Source organism: Tenrec ecaudatus, chromosome 8 (assembly GCF_050624435.1).
Source record: "Tenrec ecaudatus isolate mTenEca1 chromosome 8, mTenEca1.hap1, whole genome shotgun sequence".
In the NCBI taxonomy this organism is placed as follows: Eukaryota; Metazoa; Chordata; class Mammalia; order Afrosoricida; family Tenrecidae; genus Tenrec; species Tenrec ecaudatus.
In genome coordinates this window covers 12,504,429-12,520,571 of record NC_134537.1, presented here as the reverse complement: position 1 = coordinate 12,520,571, position 16,143 = coordinate 12,504,429, and the positions used below count along the sequence as shown (strand labels likewise).

The window sequence follows — 16,143 nt, the reverse complement described above, 5'->3', positions numbered from 1 at the left end:
GAACTTAATCGAGAACTGATTTGCTGCGTCGTTTACTTAAAGCAGGATTTCCTCTTTAGCTCTCTATCGGAAACTTCTGGTTTTACAGTTTGTTACAGGATTTCGCGTTGATAAGTTGTAAGGAAAACTTAGTGCGCCAAATGACTCATTTTGTGGAGCTCCTTAGAGAGCTGTCTGTCCTGGGAGGGCTGTGACGTTCCTAGAGAGACATGGAGCGGCTGCCGTTGCTTTGAGCCGGTATTTGAGAAATAGGACTGGTTTGGGTATCTGTTTTGCAAGACATCTCTCAAAGGGGAAGGGCTTTTGTGGAAGTTAATTGTTTTTATTTCTTCTCACAGAAAGCCATGGCGGAAACCTTTTACCTTTCTAATATCGTGCCTCAGAATTTCGATAATAACGCTGGCTATTGGAACAGGTAAGCAGGTGAGATGTTGCTCATTGCAGCTCTGTGAAGGACGGAGATGACAGGAGGATGGGTCAGTGTGCCTGTCACGTCCTGTCTTATGGACAAGGTGACCCTCCTGAAGGTAAGTCCTCCGGTTCAATGTTCTTTGCTCTAAAACCGATCGGTACTCTGGGTTTTGTCTGTCACTGGTCAAAATCCAAGTTCTAGCAGAAACTACTCGAAATCCTATTCCTGTCAATCTCGGAGGCAATGACAGTTTATTGAGCGAGTCTGGAGGACAGTGGCTTTTTCCCTCCTTGTAGATCAGAAGTTCTAAAGTTTGTCACTAAGCTTTGGTGTAAGTCAACATAGCCCTGCCCAGTGTTTGTTCGTGCTTTCCTGGAAAGCCATTTGGGTTTTTACATTTCTGACACTGAACCAGTTTGACCAGACAGGTAATCTCTTTAACCATCTAAAACAAGTACCAGTGGAGATTGTTTTGTTGTATTGTGTTTTCCCTCGGCATTACCTTGCAGTATAAAATAGAGCACTTCACACTAAAAAAACAAGTGCAGCAATGGTGAGTCATGGCCAACTTTGGAGACGAATTTGGAGTTTCCCTCTGCTCCCAGGATCCTCCGGTTATTTTAAGCCGATACCATCCACACCATTGGTCCACACAGACTTCGATGTGCATTTTAGACCATGTGGATTAAAAAAAAATAAAATAAAAGTACTAAATTGGACAGTAGTCCATTATTCTCCGTTGTCTGATCAGTGCTCGGATTTCTCTGGCTCTCTCCAGATGGTTTGGTGTTTGGCGTCCATCTGATTCACACAAGCTCCACACGTGGACTTGATTGCTACGTCTCTTCAGTCCCTTTTAATGCATAGGATTTCCCTTTTTTTTTTTTTTGCTTCCCTTTGTAAATTGTTTGTTAAAGAACTGGACTCTCTGCCCTGTCCCATTTCTTTTCCAAATTCTGGATTTTATTGAGTTCATCCCTGTGAGAGCATTTGAACATTTCTCCTTCTTACATGGGGCAGGAATGGAGGTGGGGAAAGTGGTGGCAGTGTTGGTGGGGGGTGCCTTTATCTTACTACGAGGCACCTATTCTGAAAGAAATACTGATGGAGATGGGCATTGGGCTTCTACTCAAGTACTCCCTCAATGCAAGAACACTTGGTTCTATTAAACTGGCATTCCGTGATGCTCACCTTCCTGACACGATTGATGAAGACAAAGCGGGTGCATAAGCAAATGCAGTCAAGAAAGCTGATGGTGCCCGGCTATCAAAAGATATAGTGTCCAGGGTCTTAAAGGCTTGAAGGTAAACAAGCGGCCATCTAGCTGAGAAGCAACAAAGTCCACATGGAAGAAGCACACCAGTCTGTGTGAGCACAAGGTGTCGAAGGGATCAGGTATCAGCCATCAAAGAATAAAAAATCATATCATTGTGAATGAGGGGGAGTACTGAGTGGAGAACCAAAGCCCATCTGTCGGCAACTGGACATCCCCTTACAGAAGGGTTGTGGGGAGGAGACGAGCCAGTCAGGGTGCAGTATAGCAATGATGAAACATACAACTTTCCTCTAGTTCTTAAATGCTTCCTTCACCCACTATCATGATCCCAATTCTACCTTACAAATCTGGCTAGACCAGAGAATGTACACTGGTACAGATAGGAACTGGAAACAGAGAATCCAGGACAGATAAATCCCTCATGGCCAATAATGAGAGTAGAGATACCAGGAGGGTAAGGAGCAGGTGGAGTAGGAAGGGTGAACCTATCACAATGATCTACATATAACCCTCTCCCCGGGGGACAGATAACAGAAAAATGGGTGAAGGGAGACATCAGTTAGTGTAAGATATGACAAAATAATAATTTATAAATTATCAAGGGTTTGTGAGGGAGGGAGAATAAGGGGAGGGGCGGGAGAAAATGAGCTGATGCCAAGGGCTCAAGTAGAAAGCAAATGCTTTGAGAATGATGAGGGCAACAAATGTACAACTGTGCTTGACACTATGGATAGATGTATGGATTGTGATCAGAGTTGTACGAACCCCCAACAAAACAATTAAAAATAATAGAAAAGAAATGCCGCTGGCCTACGTTTCAGACGGGAACGCAGGGACGCTGATGCCAATCTGTTGCCAACCGTAGTATAAGGCAGCACATAGCAGAGCTACTTAGATCCGGTTTTACCTGGTAAATTAGCAAAAAGAACGAGTAAACAGTAATTCCCAGTGTGTTTTTTAATCGTTTTAAGAAATGTTTATTTAAACATTTTCTACTATAAGCTCCTCTTTTTTCCCCCTCCCAGCCTTGTGTATCCTTGACCAATTTTATATGTTTTTCGGCTATTTGGCATCTTACACTGTCCATTGTCTTCCTTCACCCACATTTCTGTTATGCATCCCCTTCGGGGTGGGGGGAGAGGGCTCTCCACCAACCTTGTGATGGGTTTCCCCCTTTCTCCCCTTTCTCTCCCTGACCATCCCCCTGTGATATCAGTATCATGATATTGCTACTCCCATTACTGTTCCTGAGGGGTTTGTCTTTCCTGGATTCATGCATTGAGAGAGAGAGCTCTTATCTGTACCAGTCTAGAACCGGCCATGGTAGTCGGGGGAGAAGTATTCCAGAACTAGAGGAACGATGTGTGATTCGTCAGCACTATATTGCACCGTGGTTCCATCATCCCTTCAATTCCCAGTGCTTTGGTGGTTATGTTTTAGAATTATGGAATAAATTGGTACAACTCTTAAAAATGCTTATATGTGATTGAAAGCCATTGAAATATTAAAAATTCTGGCCCTGGAAATTTATCTTAAGGAATTAATGTTGTGTTATGTTAAAACAATGTTCTCAGGATAAAGGGAATTGACCCAGAGTAAAAATGGTTAAAGAAAACATAATGTTGGCTGAGCACATGACCCAGAAGCGAAGGTCTCCTAGCCCTGCTGCCCGCCATGGCTGCCTCTTCCAGGGTGGTCGCCATGCAAAAAGCCGCTATGGCTGGAGGCTGGCCTCAACTGTGTGAAAGTTTCCCGGCAGCTGCAGAATTGAATCAGTTTTGTCTGCAGAATGCTCAACAAGACCCCCCTGCTGACGGGAGTCTCTTCAAGGCCAAATCCCTTTAGACCCCAGAAAGTCTGCTCATTTTTGTAGTAAGATGCATCTTTCAAAGGTTTCCTAAGCCACTTTGCACGAGCGAGCGACTTTTCAAGGAGAGTTGAGTTTGAAGCTCATACCAAAGCCTCCCTTCACAGTTACAGGTGCAAATTTCTATACGAACTTCTAATTTTGTCAGTCCTTACCGTCTCTACCTCTCTGAATTTTCACGAGTTTCTATTTCACAAGGGTGGTTTTATAAACACTGGCATCTGCGTATAATAAAATACATAGTACAAAAAAAGAATGTCAACTTGTTGGAATGACATAATTCTTAGAAAAAACAAATGAAAATTATGACATAAGACATGCTTCTAGGGAGGACACAGACAACAGAATTGCAGTTCTAAATGTATGCTTCCACATAGAAACGGAGATGCTGTGATGTGTGTCATTTCTTTAGTGGCGGGGCGATAAGCAAATTGGGAAATTCATTGTGTATATGTTTATGTTTTGTGTGACACTCACTTAAGATAAATTCTCAAGTGCCGTAATCTTGGTTTATTTGGGGGCACTTGATACGAAGTGCTCCTTTTCTTCGTTTCTGTCTGTGTGACTGTCGTTTCCCCCTCCAGGATAGAGATATACTGTCGAGAGCTGACAGAGCGGTTTGAAGACGTGTGGGTCGTGTCCGGACCTTTGACGCTACCTCAGACTGGAAGTGATGGGAAGAAAACAGTCAGCTACCCGGTAGGGGCTTGTGGTACCACGAAGGCGTATGTCACGTGCAGGAAATGCTCTCCCGCGTCCTTTATTCTTTTTTATTCTCTCGTGGCAGTGTTTATCAAACACCTATTTGGAGTGATGGGCGGAAGGGACATAAACCAAAATCCGACCCAGCCTGTGACCACGGAGTCGACCACGACTCAGAGTGAGCCACGAGGGCCAAGCAGAACAGCCCCACGGGGTCTCCAAGACCGAGCCCACGTTACGGAGTCCACGTGCCACGTCTGTCCCACAGAACGGCCGATGGACTCACACACTCCTCCCTTGTACCCGGGACACAGGAATGGGCCCAAAGCAGCCACTGGCTCTGAGGAGTTCCCAGGTTAGAAAGGGAAACAAGAATGCTCACGCTTACTGACATTGAAGCGGGTGATGTGCTGTAATAGAGAATAATACGTACAGGAGGCAGCCCAAAGGGACCGACCAACTACTTGCTTGGCTCAGGAAGGCATCACAGGAGAGAGAGAGAAAAAAATTAAGGTAGACGATGGGTAGGTAAACTGAGGCAGGAAGGGGAACAGGGGAATTCCAGAAGGAGGGGCAGCGTGAACACTGGGCCGATGTAGTCAGCAGCATGGCCCTGGGGTTCGGGTGTCACTTCCAAGGACTGAGTGTGTGCTGCCAGAGATCGTGTGGTTGGCTCATCGGGGATAATGCTTGTATGTCTGTCTGTGTGGCAGCTACCGAGATCTCTGTCCCGTGGTGAAGCATTAGGCTTTGATCTTTAGGCACTGAGAACTCATGGCTTTGTTTTACATGCGGGAGAAATGCGATCTGTCTGGGGTTTTAGAAAGAGTAGTCTGACAGTCGTATGTAGCAGAATTAGATGAGGAATATTTGAAGGCGAGAGTACAGGCCAGGAGCTAAATGAAGACGGTATTTTCTTAGTCCACGTGGCAACAGAGGAGGGGCTGACATCAAGCCGGTGCAGTGAAGGTGGATCGAGGAAAGCAGGGAAGAATCACTATGAACAAGATCAACTGTTTGGATTGAGGGAGGGGGAGAAGTATAGGTGACAGACGAGTTGACTAAATGGGAGGAAAAGCATTTCTTTAAGCTTGGGATTTTAAAAAGATGGATATGTATATTTTGACATGCAAGATGCTCGAGCACTCTCAGAAATGGAAGGAAAGCCACAGTACAGAGAGGAGAGAGTACTATTAGTAGTACGAGTGCTTGGCCCATGGATTGGCCCTGCGGAGTTCTTGGTAAGCCTTCTAGAAAGGGTGCAGATCCGAAGGGCAGGTGGGTAGAGGAGAATGAGGACTGCACTCTGGGTGCAGTGGATGAGTTTTTCAGTGAGGTCTGCTTAGGATAAGGCAGAGGTTCTCCACCTTCCTAAGGCCGTTGCCCTTTCATACAGTTCCTCGTGTGGTGGTGACCCCCCCAACCAGAAAGTTATTCTCATTGCTCCTTCATCACTGTCATTTTGCTACTGTTAGGAATCGGGCAACCCTGTGAAAGGGTCGTTTGAACCCCAAAAGGGTCGGGGCCCACAGGTTGAGAACTGCTGGGATAAGGATCCACGTGATAGAAGAATCAGCGACAGAAGGAGTAAATAGAGGGAGTGAAGAATTTCATGGTAAAGGTAAAGGGGAATGAATTTGAAAGGAACACCTAACTCAGTTCTGGAGTAAAGTAGGTATTTAATAAATGCTGGTTAGTTTAGATGATTCCATAAGAGTCTGGGATAAAATTGGATAACCTGGGATAAAAACAAATTTAGGAAACAGAAAGACGTAAGGTTATGTTTAGACCACGATGAATGTCAGAAGAGACTCTGAAACTTGCTCTTGAACCCAGACTAGTGACAATGAAAGGGGAAAATGGTGCCGTGAAAGAGCTGAACTGAAAATTCCAAAGGATGGATTGAGAAGACACAGTGAAGTTTTAGAATGAACTCTGTGAAGACCCGGAGTTAGAGAGACAAGGGAGGAGGGAATGCTCTCTACGCTCCTCACACAGAAAGAGCCGAAGAGAAAGGTCAAGCCGTGAGTTGCAATATTGAAGGCTTCTTTGGGCAAACTGAAAATGACACCGGGAGCATTGCACAAAGATGGAAGAAATACGCCGATCACGGTAGCAAAAAGAACTGGTCAAGCTTCGACCAACATTCAACCATACCTCTGCATGTGATCAGGAACTGATGGTGTCGAAGGAGCGTCTAACCTGCACCGATTCCATTAGTGAAAAACAAGCTTCTAGGAATGGACAGGAGTCGCTGCAATGCCAGAGGGCTCCCATGCCCACACCAAGGGAGCTGGGAGACAGCTACATGGCAAACCCATTGGAAGGGATCCATCTGTGCCCGTCCCCCAGAAAGTGGAGCCAGTAGGTGCAGCAATTCCTCACAACGTCACTAATATCACATACAACTTATAGTTTGCTGAGAAGTGAAAAATGGTTTCTGTAGTATAGCAACGGGGAGCTGCCTGCGATTCAAGCCAGATTCAGGAGCGTAAGTAGAATGAAAGATATCATTGCTGATACCTAGGGAATTTTGGTTGAAAGAGGAGAATGCCAGGCAAACGGTGTTTTATTGGTTCTGCAAAGACTGTATGTGGATAATAACAAATTACGGCTAACATTATGAAGGATGGGAACTCCAGCATATCTGACTCTGCTCGTGCGGAACCGGCACAGTCTAAGAGGCAGTCACCCAAACAGAACGAGGGAGTACTGCACGGGTTTACACCAGGAACAGTTGTGCGCCTGGGTTGTGTGCTTTCACCGTACTTACTCAGTCAGTATGCCGAGCGTGTCCGAGAGGCTGGGCTGTGTGGGGAGGAACACGGTTCCGGATTGGAGGAAGGTTCACGAACAACCTGTATTGCAGAAATGACACAGCCTTGCTTGCTGTCAGTGAAGAGGAAGGAAGCATTTATGGATGAAGATCAAAGATCACAGCCTTCAGGGCGGATTACACTTCGATGTAAGTAAATAAATAAAGCTCCCCACAACTGGACCTATAAACGCAGTAACTGTTGAGAAGACTGAAGCTATCAAAGATCTTAGTTGACTTGGGTCCACTATCAACATCCCTGGAAGCAGCCAGTCAGGAAATAAAAATCTGTCATGCGCTGGGCAAACCTGAGATGCACAAGACCCCGTAACAGTATTGGGCGGCAGATAGAACCTTGAGGACAAAGGTGTGCCTGAACGACACCATGACATTTGCAGTTACTACACGTGCACATGGGAGCTGGACCCGTGACTATGGAAGACCCCAAAGTACTACTGCCTTAGGAATAGGTTGTGGGTGAAGAATATCGAATATTCCACAAGCTTCCTGAAGAATGGACACGCCCGGAAGGGAGGGCGGGGAGGCTCTGGGCATGTCCCCAGGAGAGACCAGTCACGTGCAGGACATCGTGCCTGGTGCAGCAGAGGGCCTGTGCAACAGGAGAAGACCCTCAATGAGATGGAGTGACACAGTGGCTGCTACCATGGCCTCACGCTTAACAGTGGTGGTGGGGATGGTGCAGGATGGGCAGTGTCTGGTTCTGTGGGCTAGGGGTGCTCAATGGCACCTAACATCATCATAATAGGTAGGACTTAGCATGCTCACCCTGACAAATCTCCACCAATCTAGCAAATCTTATCAACTGTTAATGTGACAGGATGTGTGTGTGTGTGTACACACAGAATTGAGATTATATGCCCCAGGCCATATTTTTTTAAAAATTACTTTCTGTTCTATTTCACATCCTCGGGGTCTTCTCTCACCCTTAGTTTCTTTCTGATTCAACGGCTTTTTATCAATTCTCTTTAAAGAACTCCATGCAGATTAGGTTGAAAGTCTCACTAGCTGCAGTCTTATTGCAAAGGCCTCCAGTGAGTTTCTCTGCCTTCAGTGTTACTGGCTCCCAGTCTTTCTGGGATCCAGGACGCGTGGCAGGGGAGCAGAACGGAGAAAACCGAGAAGCGAGTAACTGAGAAAACAGGGGAATTTCATTCACTGCAACCAGGGACTGACCACAGCCCTGTATCGATGATTTTCAGGTAATATGTGTAAATTACGACCTAGGTTGGAGTCAAAGATAAAAGGATATTCATTTGAATCGAATCAGACATGAGGCCATCCCCGCAGGGTCCCCCAAGAGAAAGCCACAGGAGCAACATGGACGTGTCCTGTTCGGATTTTCTCCCCTTCCCTCGGGGTAACAGCCCCAACAGGCTGGTCGTCACTCACAGCAGATTCCAGGTCAGGGCTGAGCTTCTATCTTCGCCACTCCTCGTGTGCCCGTGCTTCTGGGAAAAGGAATGTCATTAAGATTCCGGCTCTGTAACATTTCAGTGATAAACGTAGTTACCTCCCTGCGTCCTTAGGATCATTGTTTTTTGAGAGTCACTTCTGACTCTTGGCGGCCCTGACCTTGAAGGGAGCCCACCGCCGCATCGTTTTCCTGTGGAGTGGCTGCTTGGCACCTGCCCCGTAACTGTTCTGTGAACACAGGCACTATCCAGTAAGCGTCTGCAGCGCATCTTCATTTGGAGGCTGACCTAAGAATTCTCAGCCACTGTAAGTGCCCGAGGAGAATGGAATGTGCTATGTCAAACAATGTGACCCACGCATTCATCACACGGACAGGCCGTCGTTGACACGGCAAGTTACTAATAGCATCTTTTCAGAAATGGAAGAATTTCAGGAGTTTGTCCACCCACGCACCCTTCTTGGAAGAAAAAAGTTACCTAGATCTGGTTCAGGCATTGATAGATAGATGAGCCAGAAAATGATCCACCAACCATTAGACAGAAGACTGATTCTTTTACTTACAAAAAGACTTGAATAGATATTATTCTTGCTATAAAGCTCCCCCCACCAAAAATTAAAAATAAATAAAAAACTCCCCAGTATAAAACCCCAAATGTCATGGCTTGATAGTAAAGTGTCAGGGGAAGCTAGCCCTAACACATCATTACAGGTCTGGTAGGTGCAACTGTACAGCGATAATAAATTAAGATCATAGTAAAGTTACAGAGAGCATGAGAGATAGAAGAGAGATATTGAAACAAATGGAATCAGACACAATTCATGCTAGCATGCTCACCTCAGCCCCGCTTGGTGGTCCACGAGGAGGGAGAGAGAGATATTTAATGCTAGCCCAGGCTTTTTATATTCTCTGGGGACATGCAAGCCCCCTAATTACAGGTGAGGACATCCGTCACAGGAAGGGGCTGTGCTATAGGTAATACAGTAATGAGGGGGTGGTCTAGGGACATACACGCCATAGGAAGAGGGGGGCTTGGGGGTATACAGGTGACAAGATGGGCGGATCCTAGATTTAGGATGGCAGCTTAACTTTGACCTATTCCCTAGATCTCCATAGGAACCATTATCAGCAGGGTGTAAACCCCACCTACTGGAGCCAAATAGATGACTGCAGGTGTCCATTGTCCATAACAGCAGGGAGTGGGGCCCACTGCAGTCTGGCAACTGATCTTGCTCTGGGAGGATGCCTGTGAGCATCTGACCTCCCCCACAGTAAAGTTTAGGGAAGAAGAGAATGTCAGCACCAGACCGCTGACCGACCCCTGGGGGCGGCAAGGAGGACCAGCCATGCTCTTGGTGCCCTCCTCTCTCCATCTTCTGGGGGCGGGGGGCTGGTAGGTAGTGGAGGTTGATGCGCACATAAGACTATCGTACAAACACCTATGGGGCCAACTCTCCATGAAGAAAGCAGGAGGAGGACGAGTGTGTGGCAGCAGAGAGAAGACTAAGGGACCGGTCAACCAAGGTGACTGTTGACTCGTGGGGGCTTCAAACCATTTGTGGAAGAATTCTATTGCCTTTTCCTTTCGTTTTCCCTCAAGATTTTGAAGTCCCCTTATAATAGAATAAGAGTAAGTGAAAATATTGAAAGTGAAAAATCGCAGTTGAGAAAACAAACCAACCAAGTACTGCTTAACTATTGATCAGCTAGAAGATTAAAAGAGTTTTCTTGTTTGTTTCTAAATGGGCAAAGATAAACTGAGCACATTCTAACTCAAAGTAAGCCTGGATTATGATATTAGTACCAGGTAACATTGTATTCAAGGTATCGCCTAGACTGCTGTATGTATCCAGTTCATAAGATCTGTGTTTATAGAGGGGAGCGGGGCGGGAGGGGGAAAAATGAGGAGCTGATGCCAGGGGCTTAGGTGGAGAGCAAATGTTTTGAGAATGATGAGGGCAATGAATGTACAAATATGCTTTACACAACTGAAGTTTTTATGGATTGTGATAAGAGTTGCATGAGCCCTTAATAAAATGATTTAAAATAAATAAGTATAAGGGGAAAAATCAATGTTTATAAAAGCAAATACTAAACACACAAATGGATCGGATCAGAGTCATATCGAGAGATTGTAACAAGCCTCTTTCAGTTCTTGATAAAAATTAGGTAAGGAGGTCCTGTTTAAAGACATTGGTCAAAAAAAAAAAAATAAAGACATTGGTCATACTTTAGGCCCCGGAGAAGCCCCAATTATAAAGCAGCATGGACTTGTCTATTTGAGGGAGACTCACCCAGTGGAGTGACCTTGGCTTGTTTCTAGTTAATTATGAGTGTTTCATTTTATCTGATGCCACCTTTAGGTAGATCATGTTTTTCAATTCTAATCTTGATTCTGGTGAATTAAGACAAGTAGTTTTAATTCATTACTTTTTTTGTGTGTGTGTGCCAGAAGTTCAGGAAGTGCTGCTCTCTACCTTCTATGGAGAGAGGCAGGGCCCTAAGCCACACCCTCCTGTGGGGCACTTGGAGGTTTGCGCCCCTCCCAGCCCAGCTGGAGCACAGAGGGTGTTTGTCCTCAGAGCAAGGGCATTGGGATAGAAGAAGCTGCTTTTAGAACAGGTTCTCCACCTGTGGGTCACACCCCTTTGGGGACTGAATGACCTTTTCACAGGGATCACCTGATTCAGAACAATAGCAAGATTACAGTGATGAAGTAGCAACGAAAATAATTTTATGGTTCGGGGTCACCACAACATGAGGAACCATATGAAAGGGTCCGGCATGAGGAAGGTTGAGAGCCACTGTTATAGACTAAACCTAGCGGCAGGTACGGGTAGAATCTCGCTCTGCTTCATGGGTGTGATTCCATCTGCTGCCTTACCGAATCCAAAGCCAATTTGGGAGGTTTGGCATTGTGTGGATTTTTTTGGATAAGGCTGTATTGGCACACACACCACATCTCATGCAATTCAGTAGTTCAATCCTATCAAGAATTGGGCAATTATTACCCCAATCAATTTTTAAATTTTATTTAAATCATTTTATTGGGGGCTCGTACAACTCTTATCACAATCCATAATCCATCCATCGTGTCGAGCACATTTGTACACTGGTTGCCATCATCATTCTCAAAACATTTGCTTTTTACTTGAGCCCTTGACATCAGCTCCTCATTTTCCCCCCTCCCTCCCTGCCCCACTCAGAATTTTTTTTTCCATGGTTAAATTGCTTTTGGCCTTGTTTGTTTTCACCTCAGGTGCGAACTCTCAGTTATTAGCACCGTTAGCCCACTGTTAATTGTGAAACTCTCCTCTCGCTGTTCTAGTGTTTCTGTCTCAGATACACGACATCTCAGCACGTATTTAATATTCTGTTTTATTCGCATTCACTTGCTTTCATCGCCCCCAGCCAGGTGCTGTGTACCTGACCGTAAATGTTTGTGTTCGTTTCGCTGAAATGTCAGGAGAAATAACAGGCTTCCTCCTCAAAATCCTTCTGGTCAGGAGAGCCTTTGGATTGGCACACCTGCTCAGGAAGGCCAGGCATTTCCCACTCAAGGGGAAGCTGCTGCTGTGCCATCGGGCATCTTGTATCGAGGGACAATTTGTGCTGGCAAACCAAGGGTCACAGGCCTGGGGGCACGAGGCGGCTTCTCCAAGACGGGCACTGTTCTTGGATTTGTGAGTGTTTAGAAACACCGACCCACATGCCAAACCTACTTCTAGCTCTAGCTTGTGGCTTAGAGAGGGATGTGCTTTGCTGGGACGCAAAGAGACGGAGGAATGAGGGTCAGGTGTGCAGCGTCTGCTTGTTCCACTTACCTGTAACCCTGACATTTTGAAGGCTTCCTGCCCACCATCCACAGAACCTCAGAGATTAAGTACCTTTGTGTTAACTGGAAAGGGCGATTTTTGCAGGTTTCTAAAGAGGAGTAAGGTGCCCAGGTGGCACAACGGGGTAAGTACTGGGCTGCTAACCGGGACGTTGGTGGCTCAATCCCCCAGCTGCTCTGTGGGAGAGAGGTGTGGCAGGCTGCCGCGCTGAGGGCTCGGGCTGCCTCGGCGACTCCAGGGTGGCGCTCTTCGGTCCCGTAGGGTCGTTAGGGGTCTGAGTTGACTCCCTGATGATGGGTCATCAGGAGGGAGAAACTGGTTTTCACGAATTACATTTAATGGCATCAGCTGTGAACGGAGATGCTTACATTAAGCATGGTTCGACTGTGACACTTCTTTTCCTCACAGCCTTAGACCCACAGTCGCCAAACCCAAACATCATGACTACGGACGTACACGACGTGGGCGTGCATTGAGAGGAAAGAAGACGGAAATGTAAAGGCTTTCCCTTCCGCTCCGCCTGTCCAACTTTCTAGTGGGATCAGGAGTGTAAATCTGGGTTCCTTCGTTTGGATCTTTCTGTTTCGCAGAAGTGAAGCTGCTTTATAACGTGTCTTTAGTTCACTCTGTGTTCTGCTCCGCTAGTCGCTTCTGTAGTTGTAGTTCTTCGGTTAGTGAAACTACATTGCATTACATTGACTGACCCCTTTACTTCTTGATCTTCACTCACATGTTGTGAAGATTATAGCGTTTGTATTTTGATAGCTGTTTGGGGGTCGGGGAGTTACACCCCCACCCCAAACCCAGAATTGCCCTGGGTGGAGCGGAACATACATAGTACATATCTTTTCTGCTAGGTGAGCATCAAGCACCTCCCTCTAAGTTAGTGCACCCAGTGGCATTGCCTGGGAAGGTTCTCCTGATCATAGTGAATTTTTTCATAAAAGCAGTTTCGCTCAAACCTTGTTTTTTGTGTTGGATGATTTAAGAGAACAGCGTGCGGCTGTGAAATTTTGTTTCCTGCTTGGGAAAAAAATGCCTCTTAAACTGTTGTGACATTGAACACAGCTCACAAGGACAGCGCTATGGGGAAAACCCTAAGTGTATGAGTGATTTTCTTGTTTCAAAAAAGGTGAAATGTTAATTGATGACAAAGCTGAATGTCCATCACCTTCCTGAGCGGACAAAGTGTCGACCCCTAGTGCATTTGGAGTTCGTTCCACCAGGTCAGACTGTTAATCAAGCTTTCTATATAGAGATTCTGAAAAGATAGCTTAACAGTGTGCGACAAAAAAAGGCCTGATTTGTGGCAGACGGGGGACAGGTTTTGCCACCATGACAATGCACCTGCTCACGCAGCCATCCCAGTGTGCCAGTTTTGGGCAAAGCAGCATGCTCCTCTTGCCCCATGCCCTCATTCTGTGTGACTTCTTTTTGTTTTTGTGAATGAAGAGGGACATGAAACAACAGTGATTTGATGATGGAGAAAAGGTAGAAAAAACAAACGAGGGAGGGGCTATCAGCCATGCAAACAGAAGAATCTGAAAAATGTTTCCAAGGCTGGAATCGCAGATTTGACAAATGTACTAAGTGTTACGGAGAGTCCTTTGAAGGTGGTGAGGTGGTTTCCTCTGTAGATTGCCGGCATGTGGTCAGTTCACCATCACCTTCAGCCAGGCCCATTTGACTCATTCAGTCCTTGTGAGTCTTTGAGTTTATAATCCCAAGTCTATTGCAAAGTCGAAACCAGCATGTAGGGGATTTGAGTGTATGAGATATACATTAATCATGCATGACTACGCTGCGTGATCTGTAAAGAAGTACATAGAATCCTAGATCATTAAGCCTGTGCCACTTGAGAGATAAGTGTTACCACAAAAAAAAAACCCCAAACCAAAATAAAACCTCGAGCGTGGAAGGCGGTGGCAGCAGGGTATTGTAATACTGAGCTGGTAGCATCTAATTCCGACCATTTAGCGTATCATACTACTTTTTAAAAAGGTGGATGGGTTTCTCCTTGGAGCCCTCTGCCTTTCTGTCCTGGATGATTGGTTTCCTTCCTGCCTTCCATGAAGAAAACCTTCCAGAAATGTCTGTTAGGCATTACCTGGGGGTTGTGGGGGAGGTTTGAGTTCAGCACTAAGGCAAGCGGGCCCAATCTGCCCTCAGGGAGCTTGTGTGATTGCAGGCAGAGCCATACAGTAAACGGAGGCCCCTGAAGAACCGTGGCCCACAGGTGAGAGGTGTCAAAGAAAGCCGGAAGAGCTCACCCCGAGAGCAGGTGTGTGCGGCAGCCCAGGTGACTTGAGGGGTCCAGTCCCACGGAGAGTCTGAGCGCAGAGAGAGACATGGGTGACGGAGCGTGAGGAGGAGGGGGACGGAGGAGCAGCCTCGGGGAACCGGGGAGATTGTGTTCCACGAGACAGGACCCGCATCTGGCTGCTCGCCCAAGGAGCTTCAAAAACGGGATGGGGGGCCAGGGATCCATTCTCTTTGAATTCTACTTTCCCACAAACTTTCAGAAACTGTCCCCCCGAATGTTGGAGCTTGGTGTGGATTACGGCTGTACTTTGAATCTCCCCCATGGGGGGAGGGCTGATGGCCGGATGGCCGGATGGGTTTCCTCTTGTGCAGGGCAGATGAGCTCTCTGACATCCACCGAGTTACACACCTTTTGTGGGAGCTGCTCTTGAGTCCCCTCCATGGACCAGCGCTTTCTTCAATCCCTGCCCTCCCTCCCTGCCCTTCCGGTGTCTGGTCTGCTCCTTTCCCTTTTGTGTGCTCGGGTCAGTGCTGCCCTTTGGATCTTAACATGATTGATTATTCTTTACCCTGGAGGGGAGGTGACTTCTGTCCTGGATCTGAAGGGTGACAAAGAGCCACAGTCTTGGGGATCCCACCATCTCTTATCTGACCATTAAGTCTGGTCTGTTTGGGGATTTTTGATGTCCTGTCCACGTTTTCCTCCCATTCTATCCAGAACCTTTGAATGGGATCCTTTCGGGAGCAGTTGGTGTTGGTAGCCGGGCACCGTATAGCTCTTCTGGAGATGGATGTCCGTGAGGTCCACTGGGCGGGGGGAGGGGAATACATCTGAAATGATCTGTCTTCCACAGATTTGGCCTCCTACTTTCAACACCCACTGACGGTTCTGCCTGATTTTGTTATTCCTGTGGTACTTGCCAGATTCGGACCCCCCGGCATTTATTAGTTGACAATTCTACAGCAAGGGGGAACCTTTCCTTTTTATTGTAAGCCTGGACTCATAGACTCCTAATTTGTTCATTACGCAGGCTATGTGCTGTGAACCCCCCAATTCACAGGCTGGAAATGCAGATGGGGAAGCGGGGAGGCAGGTACCGGGAAGGCATAGCTAAAATATCAGGCTGTTCCATCGCAAGCAGGGCCATCTCAGCGTAGGCAGGTCACGACACCACAAATAGGGCTAATGCCTCCGGCAGTGATGCCGAGGCCGGCGACTCAGCGTGGAAAGCCCTAGAGATTTGTCTCTCCCTTTCAAGGAGCCAGTCATTTGGCGTGTGAGTCCCGCTTTCCAGGGGACGCTCAATCATTACGTGAGACAATTCAGAACGCGCAGGGAGGGTCTTGTGCTCTTCAGATCCCGCCGTGTCCTAGTCGCTGCTTGTGGACACCTTTACTAGGACTCCTCTCGTAGGAGGGTGATCCACCTCTTTATGCACACAGTGAAGCAGATAGGCGTTTGTACTTGGGAGGAAGTGCTGGGAAGAGCTGGCATGTATTCAGGGCCCGAGCCACCAGGCCGTGTTTACGGCGTTTTTCTC

The 16,143-nt window shown here is 46.8% G+C and overlaps 1 protein-coding gene and 1 pseudogene across 1 annotated transcript in view; both read left to right on the top strand.

Moving 5' to 3' along the window:
- Positions 1–16,143, top strand: part of EXOG (exo/endonuclease G) — a 33,885-nt gene that overhangs the window by 11,327 nt on the left and 6,415 nt on the right. The window contains exons 4-5 of the mRNA XM_075556036.1: positions 339–415; positions 4,140–4,254. Coding sequence (XP_075412151.1) covers positions 339–415; positions 4,140–4,254 — 192 coding nt within the window. The remainder of the gene's footprint in view (positions 1–338; positions 416–4,139; positions 4,255–16,143) is intronic.
- On the top strand, positions 2,347–4,132 carry LOC142454777 (guanine nucleotide-binding protein G(I)/G(S)/G(O) subunit gamma-5 pseudogene; annotated as a pseudogene).